Consider the following 19,857-nt stretch of genomic DNA (forward strand, 5'->3'; position numbering starts at 1 on the left):
CAGACCAATCAGACAAAGAGAGACAAAGAATTAAATTAACACAGACCAATCGGACAAAGAGAGACATGTTATAATGCAAACAATGTACCAGTGAAGCTCTAACAACAGTGACTGACTAAAACAAAGAGAACTAAAATACAAGAAACGGAAGAAAAGCAGAAAAAATAATATCGCAACGGAGTAAATAATAACAGTGAACATTTTACAGCACTTATTAAATGCCAGAGGCGTCTTATAAATATCATCTAATGTAATTTTCATAACAATCCTAGGAAGTCAGTACTATTATTATCATCATTTTATGGATGAAGAAGCTGACACAGAATTGCACCAGTCTTGTAAGATTTTCCATCCAGTACCAGGCCCTGCCTCTGGTGCATGGAGAACCTAGGTAAGGTATGACCCCGTAATTCCCATACGGAGGAAGGGAGTGCTTGTCACTTCTTTTAGTTAAACTAAACTTAAGTTTGACTTTCTGAAGACAAACTCGCCTGGATAATTTGTCAGCAAATTATCGATAGGTATGATGCCTTCAGTTCCGTCAATCTATGCTTTTGATACACACCCACATAGATGGACTTGTTTTAAAAAGTGTTCCAGACTGATGCTCCAGTTAAAATGAGTCCTTCGAGTACATAGTTCTGCTCAGTGCTCCAAATCTGCTTGTTGTCATTGTTACCAATTTCACTGAGTGGAAGCCTCACACCTAGATACTGCCATTGAGTTAAGGAGGGAAGCCTGGGAGATTTCTCTCACTGATTCCAAAGCCTGGCAAGTTGTAGCCCAGGACATACGCTGATGTCACTCTTTCCCCTTGTTTTGCAATATATTTTTTAAATGCTAGAATTAAGGGAAGAATTTTTTCTCCTTCTAAATATTTTTTTCTCCCTAATTTTTTTTTAAAGAACCTTTTTCCATCAGTGACATTCCCAGGAAATCAGAGAAAATGTGACAGAAAAAATGACAGGAGACATAGATTCACTCACCAAAGGATGAACAATGGTTTCTAAATTCAAGTTCAATGAAGCTTTGGCAGAATAAATCACAATCAACATGAGGCACAGGGTGGCTGTCCTGGGGGATTTCATTGCTTCAAGTTGGAGTTGCTTTGCCTGAAATGGAAATATGACGGTTTAGCGATAGAGCAATTTATTTATTAAACAGGGAACGAGCTGGCAAGCCCTGTCTTGAAGGTCACCCTGCACAAGGACCTTTTCAACAGACAGGGGAAAGGAAGGAGGAGCATAGAGGAACGTGAGAACACAATCCCTGCCCCAGGCCCTTGGGAAGAAGATCGTGTTAGGAAGGATGGGAGCGGAGGAGGGTGAGGATGCAGGTCGGAGGTGTCAGTGTACATTTTCTATATGTAACAGAGAAGGAGAGAGAGAAAGGAAAAAGAAAGGAGACTAGAGAGAGGGAAAACTAGAAAAAGAGGAGGACTACGCAATAAGAAATCCATTTTAACATCGTGATCCATAATACATGCACCCAAGGACTCAGAGAACACGCTTCGCTTTTTGACACGCAATGTACTTTGACGTTTTCAATTCTATTATATCCTATCTTACCTTATTTTCTCTTTTAATTCTGGTAGCAGTCCACTAAATTGACTTCATGACCCATCAGAATAAAAAGTTTTGGACTTAGTCATAAAAATATTCATGACATTGTACAGTATTCCGTATCATAGTTCATAATACAGAATAGTACTATCACGGCATATCCTGTTTTATGTACTGATTTTTTGAAAATGATCTCTTGATAATGCTGGTGGTGAAAATGGAAATTTCTGGTGGCCAGATGAATCATGACTACATTTAAAAATGAGAGTATCACATGGAATAATCCCACTCCACTAGGTCTAGACACCAAGATAATTTACTTTGTACAGACTCCTTCCCTGATTGGCTTATCTCTGCCCATGTGTCAATTTGGAAAGAACAGATGAAAAGAGACAGAGGATACATATTAGGATGCAGGATTACTGTAAACCAGCCATGTCCTTGTGACGCAGATTACTAGAAGTCCCCTGTTTTCTCTGAGTCTGTTTGCTTACATGTAAAATAAGGATAATTATACCTTTCCCAAGGCTTTACAGAGTTTTCTGAGGCTTCAATGATATTAAAAGCTATGAAGAACTCCAGAGATGCAGGCTGCAATGATTGTTATTCTGATCATCAGTGGATTCCAGAGAGCAGGCATCAGAAAGGGCAGGATTTGGCGGTAGAATTTCAGGGAGTGCCAGGGAACTGTGGCCAGAACAATGCATTAATGATAGCCAAGATTCACGTGCCAGGGAAAATTATATTTCAATCACTAGCTACTAACCTTTTCCTCGCTTCTAGTGGAAAACTAGAAAGCTAACCCAATTTGTAAATCTGGCAGTCAAATACATTTTTTAAATTCTGCAACTCAATGGTTTGGGGAAAATGCTTTGCAATTTAAGTTGTGGGAATAGATGTTTCAGTTATAGGGAGATCATAGCAATGCACAGCTTGGTTCTCTATTAGAGGGTTTTTTCTCTTTCCATTAAAAGGGAGTGGGCTTTTGTGCTCCCAAATGGTCATGTCTGGTCCTTTTATATAGGCCACTTGTTAATACTGTCCCCATCTACCCCCACCCACACCTCTTCTGAGACACTTATTGATAAAATTAGAATTCTTAGCTCTGTTGACTCATTTGTTGACCTAATAATAATAATAATAATAAGTTAAAAGAAATAGAGTTGTAGGGGGAACCCCACTGAGGAGAGGGGTGTTCTCTGGATGCAGAGGAATGATTTGCAGTGTGAGCCGCACCACCAAGGTGAGTGGTTCTCCACTGGAAAAAAAAAGGAGAATACCACCCACTTTGAGGGAAAGGGAATATTCGAAATGTTTCTCATTTGATTTTATGGGAGTAGGACATGGGCCTTACCAGTGAGAACAGCACAGTGAAGGGAAGAGAAATGAAGACCATATCGCCTTTGGTGCTGCTGCTACTTTTGGGGAGAGACCTGAAGACGAACCTACCTGACCTCCATCAATCATCTTGCCTAAATTCTAGCTCCCAAGTGTCTTCACCTGTTAGGAAGTCAATGGAGACTGTTGAACTTGTCTAATGGGGAAAAACACCTTCCTATTTATCCAGTTAAAAACATGCAAAGGCCTCCCACATTCTAGGCAACGTGTCTTCAGTAGGACCCTTTCATGTGAGCCCCCTGGGGTTCATATTCATCCTAAAATTCCTGGAGTAAAGGGCAGATGAAAACGGAGAGACACAGAGGGAAACAGGAAGGGAGAGAGAGAAACTGAGCAGATGTCATTCCAATCTCTGTCAGATTAAATCTTGGACACTCTCTGCTGAAACTCACCAACCTGTATGAGCCAGCTGTTTCTTAAAAAAAGCTGGGGACTATGACCTAATCCTGAGGATTAGCCTCTCGTTCTGAGCAACTTCCTGGTCTCCTCTAACTCTGTTTTCCTGTCTGAGAAATTAGAAGGGGGGGGGGAGGGAAAGAAAGCACGCCCTGACATCACATGTGGGAATACGTCACTGGGGTTCTCGACACTAGTCATGTCGGGCCCTTTTCTATAGGCCATTTGCTAACCCTGTCCTCATCTCCCCATCTATTCCCACAACCTAAGTAGCACCACATCTGGAGGATGAAAGGGTCTGGGTCCCTCAAGGAAGCAGCCAATAATGACATTCTCTTGCACAGCGATTATGTACCCGGGGCCTTCATTGTGAAACCGGCTGTTCTAGGAAACAGCCAATGCTTAAGACCAACTTCTCTCCTAGAAATGCTTCATCAGCCGTGACCTGCAGATTTTATTTGGGGTAGGGAGGTGGTGGAGAAAAAAGAAAGTAAACATGCTCGTGTGCCTTGCATTTCAAGCTTGTTCACAAAATCACCGTGTCTGTGAGGTCTGCAGACCCAGTGTCATCAAATTGGGATTTCAAGATGCTCCTAAATAGGACTTGATGGGATTCCTTCTGGAAATTATTTACTTCTTAAATTCTACAGTTCTGTCTTCCCGTACTCTTATAGTCTCACTTCTCTCTCTCTCTCTCTCTCTCACACACACATTGCTCTCATTTTTTCAGATGTGAAAACTAAGGGCAAACCAGGGCTGAGCGTCTCAGAGGCAGCTAGCAGTCCAGTCAGTTGGAACTCCCAGAGATCCACCAATGATTTTCACAATTCCAGCTAATGACACTGGCCCACCAATTCAGGCAAACCACTATGACCAGATTGTGGGTAGTAATTGTTGGTGGTGAGGGTGATAATAGATCCCTGTTTTATGAGGCATTCACTGTGTTCTAGGCTCTCTGCAAGAATTATGCTATTTAACCTCGGAATGTTTCTATTCATACTCAGTAAGGGTATTGGCAAATTACCCCTACTCTTCAGATATGAAAATGGAAACTTAGAGAGTGAGTAGCTCACTCAGGCCACACAGCTGATTTGTGGTAATGGCAAAATTATAAACCAAGCACCTTATTTCACTAGGGAAAAAGGCTCATTTGAGCTAAGAGATCTTCTTGGTGGTATGTTAATGAAAAAAATAGCAAATTTTCTCTACAAAAACACCTGATCAGGCAAGTGGTAACAAAATTCCAGCCCTACTTTGCTACTAATTAGCTGTGTGGTGTGAGACAAGTCACTTCACCTCTCTGAGCCTCGGTTTTTTTAATTAGCAAAGCCAGGGATTTGATTGTACTCAGTGATTTTGAAATTGAGGTGCAGGAGTTGGCCTCTGAAGATCCCATTACTGTCCTCAGAGTCTCAAGTTCTTCAGTTATTTCAATGCTAATGCAACCTTGCTCCTGTTAACATCTGAGCCCAATCCTGACTCTCTCTTGCATTTGTCCCACCCACTGCTGACATACTGCACGGTGGTGGGACTCCAGGCCTTCACTGCCCCTCACGTGCACCCCGGCAATGGCTTCCTGTCTTCTCCCCTCTGCCTGCCTCTACACAGATCTTCCTGACATTCTTATCTTGACCCTCCTTGGTTGGTTCCTCACTGCTCTTAACTTAAACAATCGCTTTCATGGGTCCTCAAAAACCTCAGACACCTGGATTTTATTCTTAAGAGTAAGCTTATATAATAAGCACCTACCATATACTCACTGCCAAAGTTGGTTGCTTTTTCATAATCTAAAATAGTATAAGAGATTTTCCAGTGCTCATTCAAAAGTAAAAATACAAATATGAATCTTTGAGAATTATCTTCAGAGTGCAGAGGTAAGTATTGTCAAGCTGGTTTTCTGTGTTTGGCAAAACCAGAATAATCCTGTCATTTATTTGGTTTGTTAGGCTCTATCTTTTCCTGTCCCTTAGGCCTAGCATATAACTAATGTTCAAACTCTACCCATTCCTCAATGCCCAGGCAAAAGGCTACGTCCCAGACAGAGCTGCCCCAGTCTGTTGAGCTATAAATAGTCCCCACTTCCTTGCACTCAACTTAACCTAGGCCCTTAGTCTTCCTGCTTGTACTAGATTTATTGTTACAAATATTCCATGAAGTAAGTCTGTTAATTCCCCTACTAGGTGCAGAGGAAGGTGGCAGTAATAAGACAATGGTCCCTGTCTCCATGGAGCTTAGGGTCTAATGAAGTAAATGAACATTATTAAGGAATCAATTAACCAGGGGTGATGCCTGTGGCTCAAGGAGTAAGGCACCAGCCTCATATACCAGAGGTGGTGGGTTCCAACCTGGCCCTGGCCCCCGGCAAAAACTGCAACAACAACAACAACAACAAAATCAATTAATCAATTCATTGTTTAATTATGACCATGGAAATGCAACCAAAGAGAATACTTATAATACTAATATTTTTGAGCACTTACAATGTGCCAGGCACTGACCGAGCACTGACTGTATTAATTCATTTAATCTTTATAACAATTTCAAAGAAGTAGTTGTAATGCAATATCTAATTAGTGCATGATATCAAATTAACTGAGTTGCTGAGTGGTTCAGTGATTTGCCTGAGATCACATAGCTGGTAAGTGGCAGAGCTGAATTCCAACTTAGTAAGTCTTACTCTAGAGACCATCCCTTTCCCCCCTGTGCTGAACTGTGTACAAAGTCTATACATGACGTAGTTTTGGGGATTTTCTGGAAGATGTCCTGGAAGAAATATATAATTGAGCTGAACGGAAGCATGAGTAAGAGTTAGCTAAAAAAAAGGGGGGGGAAGAGGGGATGTTATAGAGAGGAACAGAAGAAGGTCCCAGGAAGAAAGAAGATTACATGCAAAGGCCCTGAGGTGGAGGAAAGCATGACACATTTGTGGAGCTGCAAGCAGGCCAGAGTGGCTGGAACACCAAAAGGGAGCAGGGGATGGACATGAGGTGGGGCTGGTGAGGTGAGCAGGCCAGGCTGGAAAGAACTTGTAATGGCAACCATAGAATGAGGTGAGCTGGACTAGGGAAACAGGAGACAGAACAGAGAAGAAGGCCTAGGAGCAAGTCCCACAGAATCCAAACAATCAAAGATCCCACGGAGGAAGAAGACCGAGCCAAGCTGACTGGGAAAGAGACCAGAGAGGCCAATGCAAACAGAGAGAAGAGAGCCCTGGATGGGAGGAAGGCCGAGCTTCAAGAGATAGGGCACAACTGTGCTGAGAGGATTCTCAGGGAAGGGACTGAGATTGCTCATTGGCTTCAGAGGCATGATATGCTCTCATTAGCGTGGTTGGGGTGGAAAACATTAAGGAGAGTTGTAATGAGTGAGGGCTGGTGAGATCTTGGACCAGGTGAACACACGAAACTCACGAAATCTGATTGCCAAACGGAGGAAGAGAGTAGTTTCTTCCTCGTGTAAGCTGCTTGGTTTCGTATCCATCCCCAGGCCATGTTATATGCATATCCTTATTTTTTCAGAAAGGAGCTGACTGTGTTGCACACTAGGACAACATCCAGGGAATCCGTGCCTCTTACTGACCTTGGCCTAGATGTGCTAGTGTTTCCTCTGAGAGAAGCCGAAGGCCTATCTCCTTACATCCCCCTCATGTTCTGGGGTGCAGACTATGTTCACAGATCCCTTTGATAACATGTGCTTATCCAAATAGAGACTGGTGAGAGACCGAGAACAGAGGAGCACATGCACCATTCCACTGCTGGAGAGTAATTCAAAGCACAGCTCCTCTTCGTGGTGATGACGAATGATAATGCCAAATTCCAGGAGGACTCTCACTGCAAATTTTACTGGAATTTGCATATCTCCATGAGGCACGAAATTGCAATAAGAATAGGCCACTATTAAGTAATTCACCTCCCGAATTGCAGATGTACAGATGAAAAATCTTCCAGTGTGGCTGGGTGTGATGGCTCACACCTGTAATCCTAGCCCTCTGGGATACTGAAGTGGGAGGATCGCTTGAGGTCAGGAGTTGGAGACCCGCCTCAGCAAAAGTGAGACCCCCATCTCTACTAAAAATAGAAAAATTAGCCGAGTGTGGTGGCACATGACTACTGTTCCAACAACTCGGGAAGCTGAGCCAGGAGAATTGCTGGAGCACAAGAGAGAGATTGCTGCGAGTTAGGCTCACACCACAGCCCTGTAGCCTGGGCAACAGAATGATACTCTGTCTCAAAAGGAAAAAAAAAAATAATAAAATAAATTAAATTAAAGCTCGTCCAGTGTAACTTTGAGAGCCTTCCTTCACAGATCTGTATTTTCAACTGCAGAGGTGGTGAGACTTATCTTTGCTGACCTTATTTAATGAGATGATTTATCTCTTGCACATGCAGAACTGTAAGCTAAATATTTATTTAACACAAACAGGAGACACAATACCAATTAAAGAACTGCCTTGAAGAAATTTTTCGTTTTCCATTTCATTTTCCTTTGCCTTGAAATCAGGTCCTGCCGCAGCATTGTGTAAGGGCAGCTCGGCACTATCAGATTACGGAGGAACATTTGTTTGTACACAATGGGGTCAAGTTTTCCAAAACACACTGCACATGTGGGCGCTGTTGATAACCTTTTATACTTCTTTCCTTGTTCTGAGTTTCTGGCAGGTTTCAACCTTTAAGCAAGAGATTGCCATCTTTATGAAAACATTGAGTTCCTAACCCTGCTCCTATCTAGTCTATCTGGCATTAATTTACCGTGTGCAGGGGTTTCCCTAAACCCTGGCAAAACAATGCATGGGAGGGAGGGCCCTGGGGGCCGGGGCCGTGCATTCCAATTGGAGATTGAGGTAGCCCTGTGGTTGGCTGCAGTCCTGGATTGAGCATCCATGGGCCTGGAGGTGGACTTAACTTTATAATTCTGTGATTCTATATTTGTTAGGTGAGATCAAAGTAATACTGGAATATTTTACTATTACTACTACTGAGAGACCAATTGGAACAGTCTCTGGCCTCTGTGCAGGAGCAGGAGTCTGGGAGCTTCCTGCTGGGCCAGATATTAGTAACAAATTACTGGATAGTAGGGAGGTCTCCTGAGGATCCAGGAGAAGGGCCTGGTGGCTGAGGCCAAGGTGGGCTGGGGTGCTTGAGGCAGTCTGGGGGACTGGGGCTTTACCACAGGGTTTAAAACATCCCAGCGTCATAGCAATCAGTAAGGTCATCTCAGCCTTCTGAGGTCTCTCCGTTTACAGCCCTTGCCCACGCCATCTCCCTGAGACCAGACGTCACTGTCATTGGCCACTCAGTTCTCTTCTAAATTTTCATTTCCTTCTCTCAAGATTTTGTGGAGAAGCCCTTCCTATTCCAAGCTTTCCTCCCTGGGGACGGTCTGACTTCGGTCCTCACCTCATTGTGAAAAGCACTTTACAGAGGAAAACCCAGGGCATTTCCCCCTGTCCTTCTTCCTGGCTTCCCGTCACCCCAGCTGCCCACACTCTCTCCTTTCTTGCCTCCTCCTCTGTGATGCTCCCGTGCCCTTTCCTTGTTGGTTCTCTTGGCTCCTGGTTGGGTGTTTGCTCCACATCTCCTCTTCCTGTGACCCCGTCCCCAGCATCCTGCAAGCCCATCACTGGGAGCCCTGCCAGATACCTCTCCTCGGTCCTCGGTTTTTCCCTCTAGACACTTTGCCTCTTAGGGAGTTCATCCACCCCCAGAGTTCTCATTACCAATTCACATGAACATTCACCAAACTGAATTTCCACTGGACTTCTTTGCCAGACATCAGGTATGTCTCTCCAACTATACCATTTCCACCTGTGTCTAAATCCAGCTCATTGAAAATTGAACTTATCTCCTCTTCCACTCTGTCTCGTCCCAGATCTGCCAACTGCTGGCTTCATTCTCCAGTTTCCCAGGCTCGTAACTCCACGGGTGTTCTCAGACACAAGAAGTGGGGGCAGAAGCAGCATTCAGCCGTCACCAAGTCCTGTGAGCCACCTGCTGCCGAGGCGCCCAGAGCCACCTCATCGGTTTGGACGTTATCATCTGACACTGCGAGGCTGTAGTGGCCTCCTGAATACCACACAGCAGCAGCTGATTTATCCCCTCAGAACACTAGTTTTCCTAGATTCCCTCTATATCACATTTAAATACTTTAAACATTCTCAAATAACCAGGAGATATTTAGGCTCATTTACCCAGCCACCATGATCACCACCACTTAATGTAAACCAGCTTTGCCAATTATTGTCCCCCTAACACTTATAGAAGAGACGACCCAGTCACAGGTGTTTACTGGATCTTCTTTTGCAAATTATGTCCTAAATATTAACAGTAAATACTGGTGGGATGAACTGCTGCATGTCAACTTCTTCTCACACTGTTCTTGGCGACTAAAATGCTCAGTTCTTCCTCTCCAAGCTTTCTCACTTCAGGTCTTTCTTATTCATTTAGCAACAACACCACCTACCATCATTTATCAAGCACGTGCTCCATGTAGGCACGAGGCCGGGCACTAAGCAGGCACTAGGCCCCTTTATTCCTTATCATCCAGTGTGATGAGAATTATGATCATCTCCATTTTACAGAGGAAGAAACCGAGGCTTGAGTCAATAGAGTAATACGCCCCAGGTCACAAAGCAAGTGGCCAAGTTTGCCACCCAAATCTGAACTCTAAACTTTATAGAATATTTCTTCTTTTATCTTTCCCAAAGATAGATCTTTCTCCTGAATACTCTTCATTTCTCCTCTCTGCTACCCATCTGGCCCTGCCACGTGGATCATTTTGCACCACTGTGGATTTTCTAGCATACCATGGGAATCAGGCCCAGGGACTGGAAGTAGGACCACCTGAGAAGGGATCCCAGCTGCACTGCTTGCTAGCTTGTAGCCCCAGGCAACTTAACCTTTGTGTATGCCCTCCTCTAATAAAATAGGAATTATCACAGCACCTGAGGCATACGATTATTGGAAACAACTAAATGAGTTAACGATCTTGATAAAGCACCAACCTTGGTGCCTGGCACATGATGAGTACTTAGTAAATAGTACTTATTAAAATTCTGGGTGCCTATACCAGTCTCCCACTCAGAGCATAAACTAATCCAGGGGAAAGAGTCTCTGCCTTTGTAATGCCACAGCATTTAGCAAATCTCTCCAGCATAGGAGACTCCACGAGGCTGTGATTTTAAAGTTTTCATTTTTGTGATTATCTTTTAGAAGTGGCAAGATTCCAATTATGTTAACCATCATGGCTAGAGTTATACCACGTGGACTGAAATATTGAGCTGGTAAATAACTTGTGAATTCATGGCCGGCCCAGAGCTCATGCATGTATTTAATTCAACAAGCCTCCCTGGAGCACCTGCTCTCACAGCCTGGCAGGCACAGAGGAAGCGGAGGTGAATACTGAGTGGCCTCTCCCAGCACTCTCTATAAAGAAAACAAACATCACACCGACAAAATACTAACTTGAGTTATATCAAGAAACGTCAAAGGGGAAAGGGCTGCAAGGGTACATTTGATGATTAAAACGCAGCCCTGACTTATTGTCTATCTACATTTAGTTCAACCTAGAAAGTGGCAGATCGTGCAAAACATAATTAATATTTCTTTTTTTCTTCCTTTTTCTTGGGATTAGAATACAAAAACTGTCAAGTGACCTTGAGTGAATGTACGACACCATGGTCCTCTGGCATAGGAAAAGCACATCCTGTTTACCTAGCACATTCAATCTGATTGTGTCAAATCTGCAAGTAGCAGGGAGCCGGTGCATCTGCAGTGAAGTCAGAGGGGTCGTTCCAATTTAAGCTGCAAAGGCGGCACCATTGTCAAGGGAGCTGGACATCTCTTCATCCTCATGTTCGGAGGTGACTGTGTCTTTGACAAACAGCAGCAGCCAGAATTCTAATACACGATGCTTGCTGCTGCAGGTACCTCTGGCCCCAGCTTCTCAGTCTCATGAACGGGTATCTTCTGCTTCTCAGTTTAGCCACTGCATCTCTTATAGCCAAGTCTCAGAGATTCTCAACCCAGCCACATAGTTGAATCACTTTAGAGATTTTTTTTTTTTAAGTGCCATGCCAGACCCCTTTCCAGAGATTCTGATTCGATTGTTCTGGCAACATGTCTGGACATTGTTCTCTTTATGTAGAGGTCCTGACGTGACACTCATGGACAGCAGGTGTTAGGCTCTGCTCATATCTGGACCAGGCAGTAGTTTGGTCTAACTTCAGATTCAAAGCCAAACATCTACCACGCGGCTGCAGAAACGGATAGATCCAGCCACAACATTAATTCTTTAGGCCGCAGGGCTTTTATCCTCATACTTCTGACCAAGAACGGGGCTGAAAAGTGAGTGGAGTGGTCAGAGTTTCTTCTCACCTCAGTCAGAAGAAAAGATGCTTTGCACAGAAAGATTTGTTGTATCATTCTGGGCAAATACACTAACCTCTGAACCTCTCATGTTTGTATTCTAAAAAATGGAAATAAAATACTTGCTTTACTTGTAGCATGGGGAAAGAAGAACTATGAAAGGCTTTTGAGATCTAAAAAGTTATACTTTGAATTTATAATACGTAGAGAAAATGGATTAGCCTCATCAAGCAGAGTAGGCAGCAGCCCATGTACTGTTTTTAACTGCTTAAAAATGCCCCCAAGGGCCACAAGGCACAGTAAAAAATGTTGCTGTGTTGTAGAAACTAACCATATTCCGGGAGTGGGTTTAGCCCATAGTATCCTGGTGGAAGTCCGTCCTGTGGTTAATACTATACAGTAGAGTAAAAATGCTAATCAGATTACCTGAGGATTCAGATAAGGGCGAAGGAAGGTAAGTCTAACAGGATGGTCCATTACAGAAGGTCCAAAATCAGTAATCCCGAGTGGCCTTCTAGTTGGGAGTGGAGAAAACTTGAAGAGGGCCAGAAAATGCAAAATAGCAACCTAGAATGTTTGTAATTCTTCTTGGGTTTGACATTGCTTAATTGTTCCTTCTCTCCAAAACTTCCCTCCATGACCGTGTCAACTTGTTCATAGTGATTTTTCTTTTTTCTGATTCGAATCTCTCCTAACAGTGGATGGGAATGGGCATGAGGATACTTTTTTACAGAAGACCAAAAGAGATGGAAATACATGCATTTATTAGCCATTGATTAAAAAGAGAATCTCGCCCATCCTCTTTGGACCAACCACTTTATCCAGCTAGCTAGCTATGGTTTGTCTTATATATTATATCTATCTGTCTATCAAGTTCATTTTGTTTCATTTTTTCTCTGTTCATTTCCAGAACAAGGCTACCTCTGATGGCCATCAAGGGAAGGGCTCAGAGTGCTAACTGGCAAATCTAGAATTTCATCCTTGGGAGGTTGTCATTAATATAATTAATTGCTAAAGTCACAACTAACACAGAAATAGTAACAGTAAAAATGAGTAAAACTCTTCCAGAGTTTTCAAAGTATTAAAAGAGCTACCTGTGTTCCCTGCCTGTCCTTTCTTCCTTTCACTGAGAGTAAGGTATTGTTAAGGATCATCCCGTGAATTAGACAATGAGAATGTATTGTACCCCTGTGCCTGGCTTGTACTCAGAGCAAGAAGAACAGAAAACAGAGCCTTCAACCAGTAACACGGCAAACTGTGGACGGGATAATCTTTGGGACAGGGGCAAAGAGAGAGTATACTGGGGGTGTGGGGGGTTAGAAACTGTTAAGAGATATTCTCGCACTTGTGGAAGTAAATCTCAAAGCAAACCAAGCTGGGAGAGGGGCTGGAGAGGGTGGTTAAACTCACATCTACTGGGTATGGTGCACGCACGCTAATAACCTTGACTCAATTTGTGCAAAAAGCAAAGTACGTAAATAAAACACCTATACCCCTAACATTCTGAAACAAAAAAAAAATTAAAAGAGAAAAAAGGAGATACCCTTCTACAGAAAGAACACATCCATGTATCATTTGTGCAATTGAAAATCAAAGAAGCCAACTCTCTTAGCCTTCATGGGAGGAGAAGCAGAGCTGGGGTGACGCAGCGTGATGGGAGGACGCCAGCGCCCGTCACAGAGCTGTTTGTCCTTCCCTAGTGCCCCAAACACTGCCTGGCTCTGAAGCCCCAGCACTATTACAGACGTCCTTCCTGGTGCTGACTACAGACTCCGGTCCCCTCAGTCACAGCTGGGGGCTTGCAGCTTACCCAATTTTACATTTCAGAGGTCATCCCTGGCCCTCCCAGGACTGTCCGAAAGCCCAAAGAGCAGCCCCACTCTTCCCGCAGTGTGGGGTGCAGCCACCCAAGCACAGCACCAGCCCGGCAATGGTGCCTGCCCGCCGAGCTGCTCGAGGCCAGGCAGCAGCGCGGTAGTTCAAGAATGCTCTGGTTCTTACGGCATTTTCCGCAATGGATGAGAAAATTCACTTTTAAAAGAAAAAAAATGCACACACACGACTCTATTTTAAAGAAAATCCTAATGCTAGCTGTCCAGTACTCGATCTCCTTTAACATAGTCTCATCAACTTGACCAGCAGCCTGCACCATGCTCTCCACCTTCCCCCAGATACATGTCACAGCTGTGAAAAAGCCAGTCAAGCAGAGAGGATTACAAGGGGAAGACGCGTAAGAGAAGCGACCTAGATGCTCCCTGCTGCAAAGGGAGACAGACCACGGTAGGAGAAATGCCTGTTACCTGTTCAGCACCCTTGTGCCCAGGCTGGCTTCTGCTCTGCTCGGATGCCTAAAAGCTTCCCAGCTCCCACTACAGGGCCATTTGCCCCGCCGTCTCCTGGGCTGGGCGGGCTCACGCCCGGTGGAGGGAGAGACGGGCTGGACTCATTTCAAGCTTTCAGGTGGGACTGGCAGCTCCGTGCCCACGCTCAGCCTCAGCCGGGCCTCCCCAGCTGCAGTCTTCCCAGCCTCACAGAGTCATCCCCAGAGCTTCGCGACTGTTATAAAAACAAGTGATTGATTTCCTGGTCCTCTTCCCCCCTCCCCCCCACCATGGTGTGTGCAATTTCCCTCACGCCCATGGGAAGTCCTTCAGATCCTTCTTATCTGGAAACCTCTCCACCAAGTGGACGGACTTGTTTCCAATGCCCCTAGTTTTTTACTTTCCTCTTGCTAAAAAAAAAATTGGAAAAATGAAACCAGAGCAAAACAAACTGGGTTAGAGCTTATGATGGTATAGGATGCCCAGTTTAAAGCTTTACAAGATAACCACTATATCAGGCTGACTTGGGAAGAAAATTAGATTATCAATGAGTTGCTGGTCATTAACAACCCTAAGAAGTCAGAGAATGGAAGAATCCCCAGAGAATGAGAGAAGTAAAGAAGTCCTTTAGTCCTTACCCCCGGCTTCAGGGAGGGCTGCACTTCCAATACGCCACATGAGGGGGACTTCTGGTTCTTCCAGGTTTCCAGAGAAACTCTGTATTTGTGTATCAAATGATGAATTTGGTGATACCTAAAATGTCATCTTGATAACATGGATATTTAAAGATAAGGAGGTTGTTGGATTTAAAGAGGAATTATAATCAGAGTTTTGGAGTTGGAGGTGACCCTTCCCATCCTCGTGTTACAAGTGAGGAAACTGAGGCCCCAGGAGAAACAGTGACCTGTCCAAGGTCAGAATACAGATGGGCAGTCATAGATTCTTATCCAATCCTTCTTAAACTTCTACATGGGGAATGCTGCTGCTCACCGCCTACGCTCCGGCTCTACTTACAGAACGCTTGATGAATGAGGCACGGTTGGGAGCCCAGGAATCTGCATTGGAAGTAATTCTGACTCAGGCAGTCCTAAGACTGCTTTTAGATAAATTCTCACAGTGTCAGAGCAAGGACTCCAGAGTTAGACTGTAGGGATTCAAACTATGGTCCCAGGGATTTTATTTTTGTAGCCATGTGTCCATTAGTTGACTTCATTGAGACTCAGCTTTACGATGTGTGAACATGGGATGATTACAGTGCTCAATTAATAGACTCTGCTGAAACTCAAGAAAAAGAGCTCAGTAACTGTTAGTTGTTCTCTGGAGCCTCGGGCTCTAACGCCTCTAAGTTCACCCTCTCCATCTGTTCCACGCTGCTTCCTTTCTCCCTTCTTTCTTTTTTCTGTTCCTTTTTTTCAGAGATGGCATCTTGCTATGTTGCCCCGGCTGAACTGCAGTGGCTACTCACAATCATAGTACACCACAGCCTTGAACTCCTGGCCTCAGTGATCCTCCTGCCTCAGCCTCCCGAGTAGCTGGGACTACAGATACGTGCTGCTGGGCCTGGCTCTGCGCTCCCTTCTTGCCATGCTCCCACTCTAGGGCACTTTAGCACCACCAGCAGAACTCAGGCTTGGGACAAAAGTATACGGCTAAGGAGTGGATGAACCTTCAGCATTTAATTATTCCACTTCCAGGTACTGATTCTCGATTGTATTCCATAGCTTGAATTAGACACACATTACCTGAAGAAACAGCCTGCTGTGGGAGTGAGCTCCTGAGCAAACACTTTTTTCCTGCTTGCGTTTGGGTTGCTGGGTGCAGCTGGCTGTCTGACATGGAATGGGGCGTGGTCAGAGTCACTGCCCCTTCCCTTCCCCAAGGAGCAATTCCTCTGACCCACAGTCCCCTGCTTGTTGTTAGGAACACTCTGTGCTTGCTGCATACACTTTACAATGAAAACAAAAGCAAATAAAAAAAAATGGAACCACCATCTGGCCTCAGCAGCAACATGGAATGAACTGTGGATGGAGATGCTTTACCCTGTCATAGTTACAGCTGGCAATGACTGTCAGAGGGGCCATTCTGCATTCTGAAAGGCTGGAGTCGGTGGCAAGATGAACCTAAGCTTCAATCAAACTGCAAATGTAGTCAGAGTAACTCACTCTCCTGTCATAGCTTGGGTTGATATGAAGCGTCTCCTAACGACTTCAGGGTACATCCTGATCAGAGGCAGAGCTCCTGCCTTCTCAGGCAGAAATTTCAGCACCAAATAAGTATGTATTTCCCAGCACCCCTCTGCTCTTTCCCCTTCTTCACCCAGGTAACCTCTAATCTCTTCTTAAGTTCTAGGTGCTATTTCTGCCAAGGACTTCCCTAACTCTCCAGCCCAAGGCAAGTATTTCCTTTCTCCCACACTGCCACATGTGTGTCTTTCTGCAGTTGCCACACTGCATTCAAACGTTCAGTGCACTGACCGTAAGCACCTCGCAGGCAGGTCCTGGTCTGAGTTATTTGAGACCCAGCTCCTAGTATAGTGCTGGTGTATAGTAACTTACCAATAGAAGGAAGCAAAGTTAAACTGCCCATCTCGGTTTCCAGACTGGTTCCTCCTCTTAGTACTGGAGTGTCCCATAGCTCAGTCTTGGGAATTCTCTGTTGACGCTCACTCCCCAGGGCATCTCTGCCAGTCTGGATTGAAATCTTCATGCTGATGACTTCCAGTCGTATATCCCAGACCTCTTGCCTGAATTCCTGACCTATATACTAAACTGCCTACTTGATATCTCCACTTGAATGTCCCATAGGATCTCAAACTGAACATGTCCCAGATGTCACTCCCTATCTTCCCTCCCAAACCAGCAACGCCCTATACTACTGTCTCCTTTATTCGTAAAGAACGTCTCCATCCTTTCAGGTTACCCAGACCAAAGCCCTAAGAGTCATTCTTGAGTCCCCCTGTGCACACTTTACATTTAATTTGCCATCAAATCTGGTTAGCTCTACTTTCAAAATAGAGGCACAGTCAGGCACTTCTTACGCTCCTCCACTGCCATCCTTCTCAGCCAAGCCATCATCGTCCCTTGGCTAGATTGTTGCCGTAGCCTGTAATTGGTCTCTATGCATCTCCTCTTGGTTCCTCACAGTCTGTGTCAAGACGGTGCTTAGAAAGGTCCTTATCAAACACAAGCTATATGCTGTCCACCTGCGCTCACCCCTCCTGCACTCCCATCTCCTGTGGTGAGAATGCAAGTCTTCCTGGTGAGACTTCTGTGACCTGTGCCTCTGCCCACTCCAACGCTCCCTCCCTTGATTCTTGGCCTGACTGATGTTACTGCAGCCACGCTGGCCCCGTGCACACCAGGCAGGCTTCCCTGGGCACACCAGGCAGGCTTCCCCAGAGCCTTCATACTGGCTGGTCCCTCTGCCATGGGTGCCCTTCACACAGATTTCCTCCTGGTGCACTCCCTTACCTCATTCATACTTTTGCCCCACTGCTTAGTGAGGCGTATTTCTGCTGACTACCATCTTTCACATTCCGCTTACTTGCTTTGTTATTTTTCATATGTCTAAAACACTGCAATGCACTTTCATTTCACTGACAGTCACCACCTCCTGCCCCTGTGCTGGAGTGTAAGCTCCCCCGGGGAGGAGACGCCTGACTGGCTCCTTAGAGAAGGGGATTGAGACGCCTAACACCCAGCAGAGTCAGTCATTAAGGGGCAGCGCTGGCACATTCCCCGTGAGCGTACAAAACAATCCCACATCCACGCCGGGCACCGGAAGCCTGGGGTTCTTTTGTACGTTTTGAAATCCACAACCAGATGTTGGTAACCCTTTTGACCCCATGTGGCCCAAGGTCGACTCTCTTTTGGAATTTCTATCTTGAGGCCAGGAAAATTCTCTTCTGGTCCTGACCTATCCTCATGCAAGGAAGGAACCGACAAATAATTGGACCGTTTTATAGTATACAAATGGTCTTGTTCTTATCTTCTGTGTGTATATTTTGGCAGAGTCTCCACTAATGCAATCGGTAATGCTGGGCTCAGCTGTGGCCACTCAGGTTTTATTTGCACTCATGGCTCCTGTGCCCTTTCTAACAACAGATGGTGTGATGACATCGTTGTGTACACATATTTCAGGTAGCGATGTCATTTGGCTGTAGCAGATCCCAAAGCTTCCCTCTTTTGACCCAAATGAACACAGCTGACAGCCCCCTTCTACCAGGGCCCTTGCTTTAGTGATGACCTCAGCTTCTGCCAGAAATCCAAACACACTCCAAGTGGAACTCTTTTCTGGAATCCATTCCCAGAACTCCTGTCTTTTCCTTCATGAGGGAGAAGCAGCATGTGCGCGGAGGCAGATTTAAGGTAGGCCTGCATGCAGCTGTCACCAGCAGCCCTCTTTTAACCCTTACCCTTCCTTGGGAAGGCCTGAGCCTCAGTGGCCTGTGAAGCACACTCAGGCTTCATGTTCCACCTTAAGTCTCAGAGGTGACGCCATCCATGGAGCAGGAAGCCCTCGCTGATGCCTGCCCCCATGTCTCAGCTGTCATTCACCTATCAGAGTCAGGGAGGGACCAAATTCATAACTGAATCTTTTGCCTGCAGTCCCCACTCTGCCAGATGGAGAAAGCAGGGCATGTGAGGATATGGGCATTCCTTCTTGTCTGGGTCCTGCAGAGAAACCATTTAGAGGAAGCTGTGCTTTTCCTCTGAGTGTGCCCAGTTCCTTTTATCCATGCACACTGCATGGTCACCCCTATTCTAACCTCTGCTCTTTTACTGGGCATGCTGGGTGCAGGCGCATTGCAGTGACGGTTCCTGTGCACTGCAGATAGCAGTGAGGATGACCTGCAAACATCCAGCAGACCCCAGCCTGGCTCTGCACAGCTCCATCCTCCTGAGACCATCTCCCACTCAAATTCCATTGCTCTGTGTTATTTTCAAGACCCTAGCATTTCTTTTGATCCTTAAAAAAAAAAAAAATAGCTTTCCTCATTTTTCTCTCTGATTACAGAGATATTTTCCTGAGAATGCATCAACGTGATTAGTGAACAGCAAAGATGCCAAAACTGCCAGACAAATATGCGCTGAAGAGTCTTCCGTAAGAATCGGAATGAAAGAACGTGGGAGCAAGCGGGGTCAGCGATCACTGCTTCCAAGTATCTTCCCATGTTAGGGAGAAGTTCAAAGGTTTACAAGGGCCCAATGAGCCTTGGCATCAGAGCCAGAAGAGGAATTTAGCGCTTCTGTCTCTATGAACAGAGCTCTTTACACTACACACCCATGCCCTGCCGCATTCCCAACAGAATTTCCGTAAAAGGAGAAGCAACAGGTCTAGGTGGGAAAATGTCGCACAGAGGCATCATCTCTGTACTAAAGAGGATAATCAAGTGTCTGTCAACATTTATCTCCTCGCTATTCGTTAAACACAGATGACCCTTGCTTTGCAAGCCAGCCTTTCCTTGGTGACACCGTCTCTGTGGAAGCCCGCTGGCACCTGCTGGGCAGTCTCTCTGCACCAGAGCCCTGACTTCCCTCCGCCTTACCCAGGGCCTAGATTTCATAGAACACCAGGTGACAAAGGCCTGAAACTTTCTTCTCAGACAAACCCATAAACAAAACTTCGCTATAAGCAAGTCGGCAAGCAAGCTTTTTTCCAGAAGTTTCTGTATGTTGCCCCTACCCAGGCTGGAAAGCTCACATCACACAGAGTAGGTGTTGTGCCCTCCCTAGGCAGAATCAGAGGTGGCGCTCTGGGCAATGCCTCAATTCGATTCTCACCTGACTCTAACTGTGAAGATGTGGAAATTGGGTT

The 19,857-nt window shown here is 45.3% G+C and overlaps 1 protein-coding gene across 1 annotated transcript in view; it reads right to left on the bottom strand.

The window, feature by feature from the left end:
* Window positions 1–14,240, bottom strand: part of ADGRF5 (adhesion G protein-coupled receptor F5) — a 68,213-nt gene extending 53,973 nt beyond the window's left edge. Inside the window, exons 1-2 of the mRNA XM_012804678.2 lie at window positions 14,020–14,240; window positions 987–1,112 (exon numbers count right to left, since the gene is read on the bottom strand). Coding sequence (XP_012660132.1) covers window positions 987–1,088 — 102 coding nt within the window. The 5' untranslated portion in view covers window positions 1,089–1,112; window positions 14,020–14,240. The remainder of the gene's footprint in view (window positions 1–986; window positions 1,113–14,019) is intronic.
* Between the last annotated feature and the right edge of the window lie 5,617 nt (window positions 14,241–19,857).

Source organism: Otolemur garnettii, unplaced genomic scaffold (assembly GCF_000181295.1).
Source record: "Otolemur garnettii isolate 467f Iridium unplaced genomic scaffold, OtoGar3 scaffold00031, whole genome shotgun sequence".
NCBI lineage: Eukaryota > Metazoa > Chordata > Mammalia > Primates > Galagidae > Otolemur > Otolemur garnettii.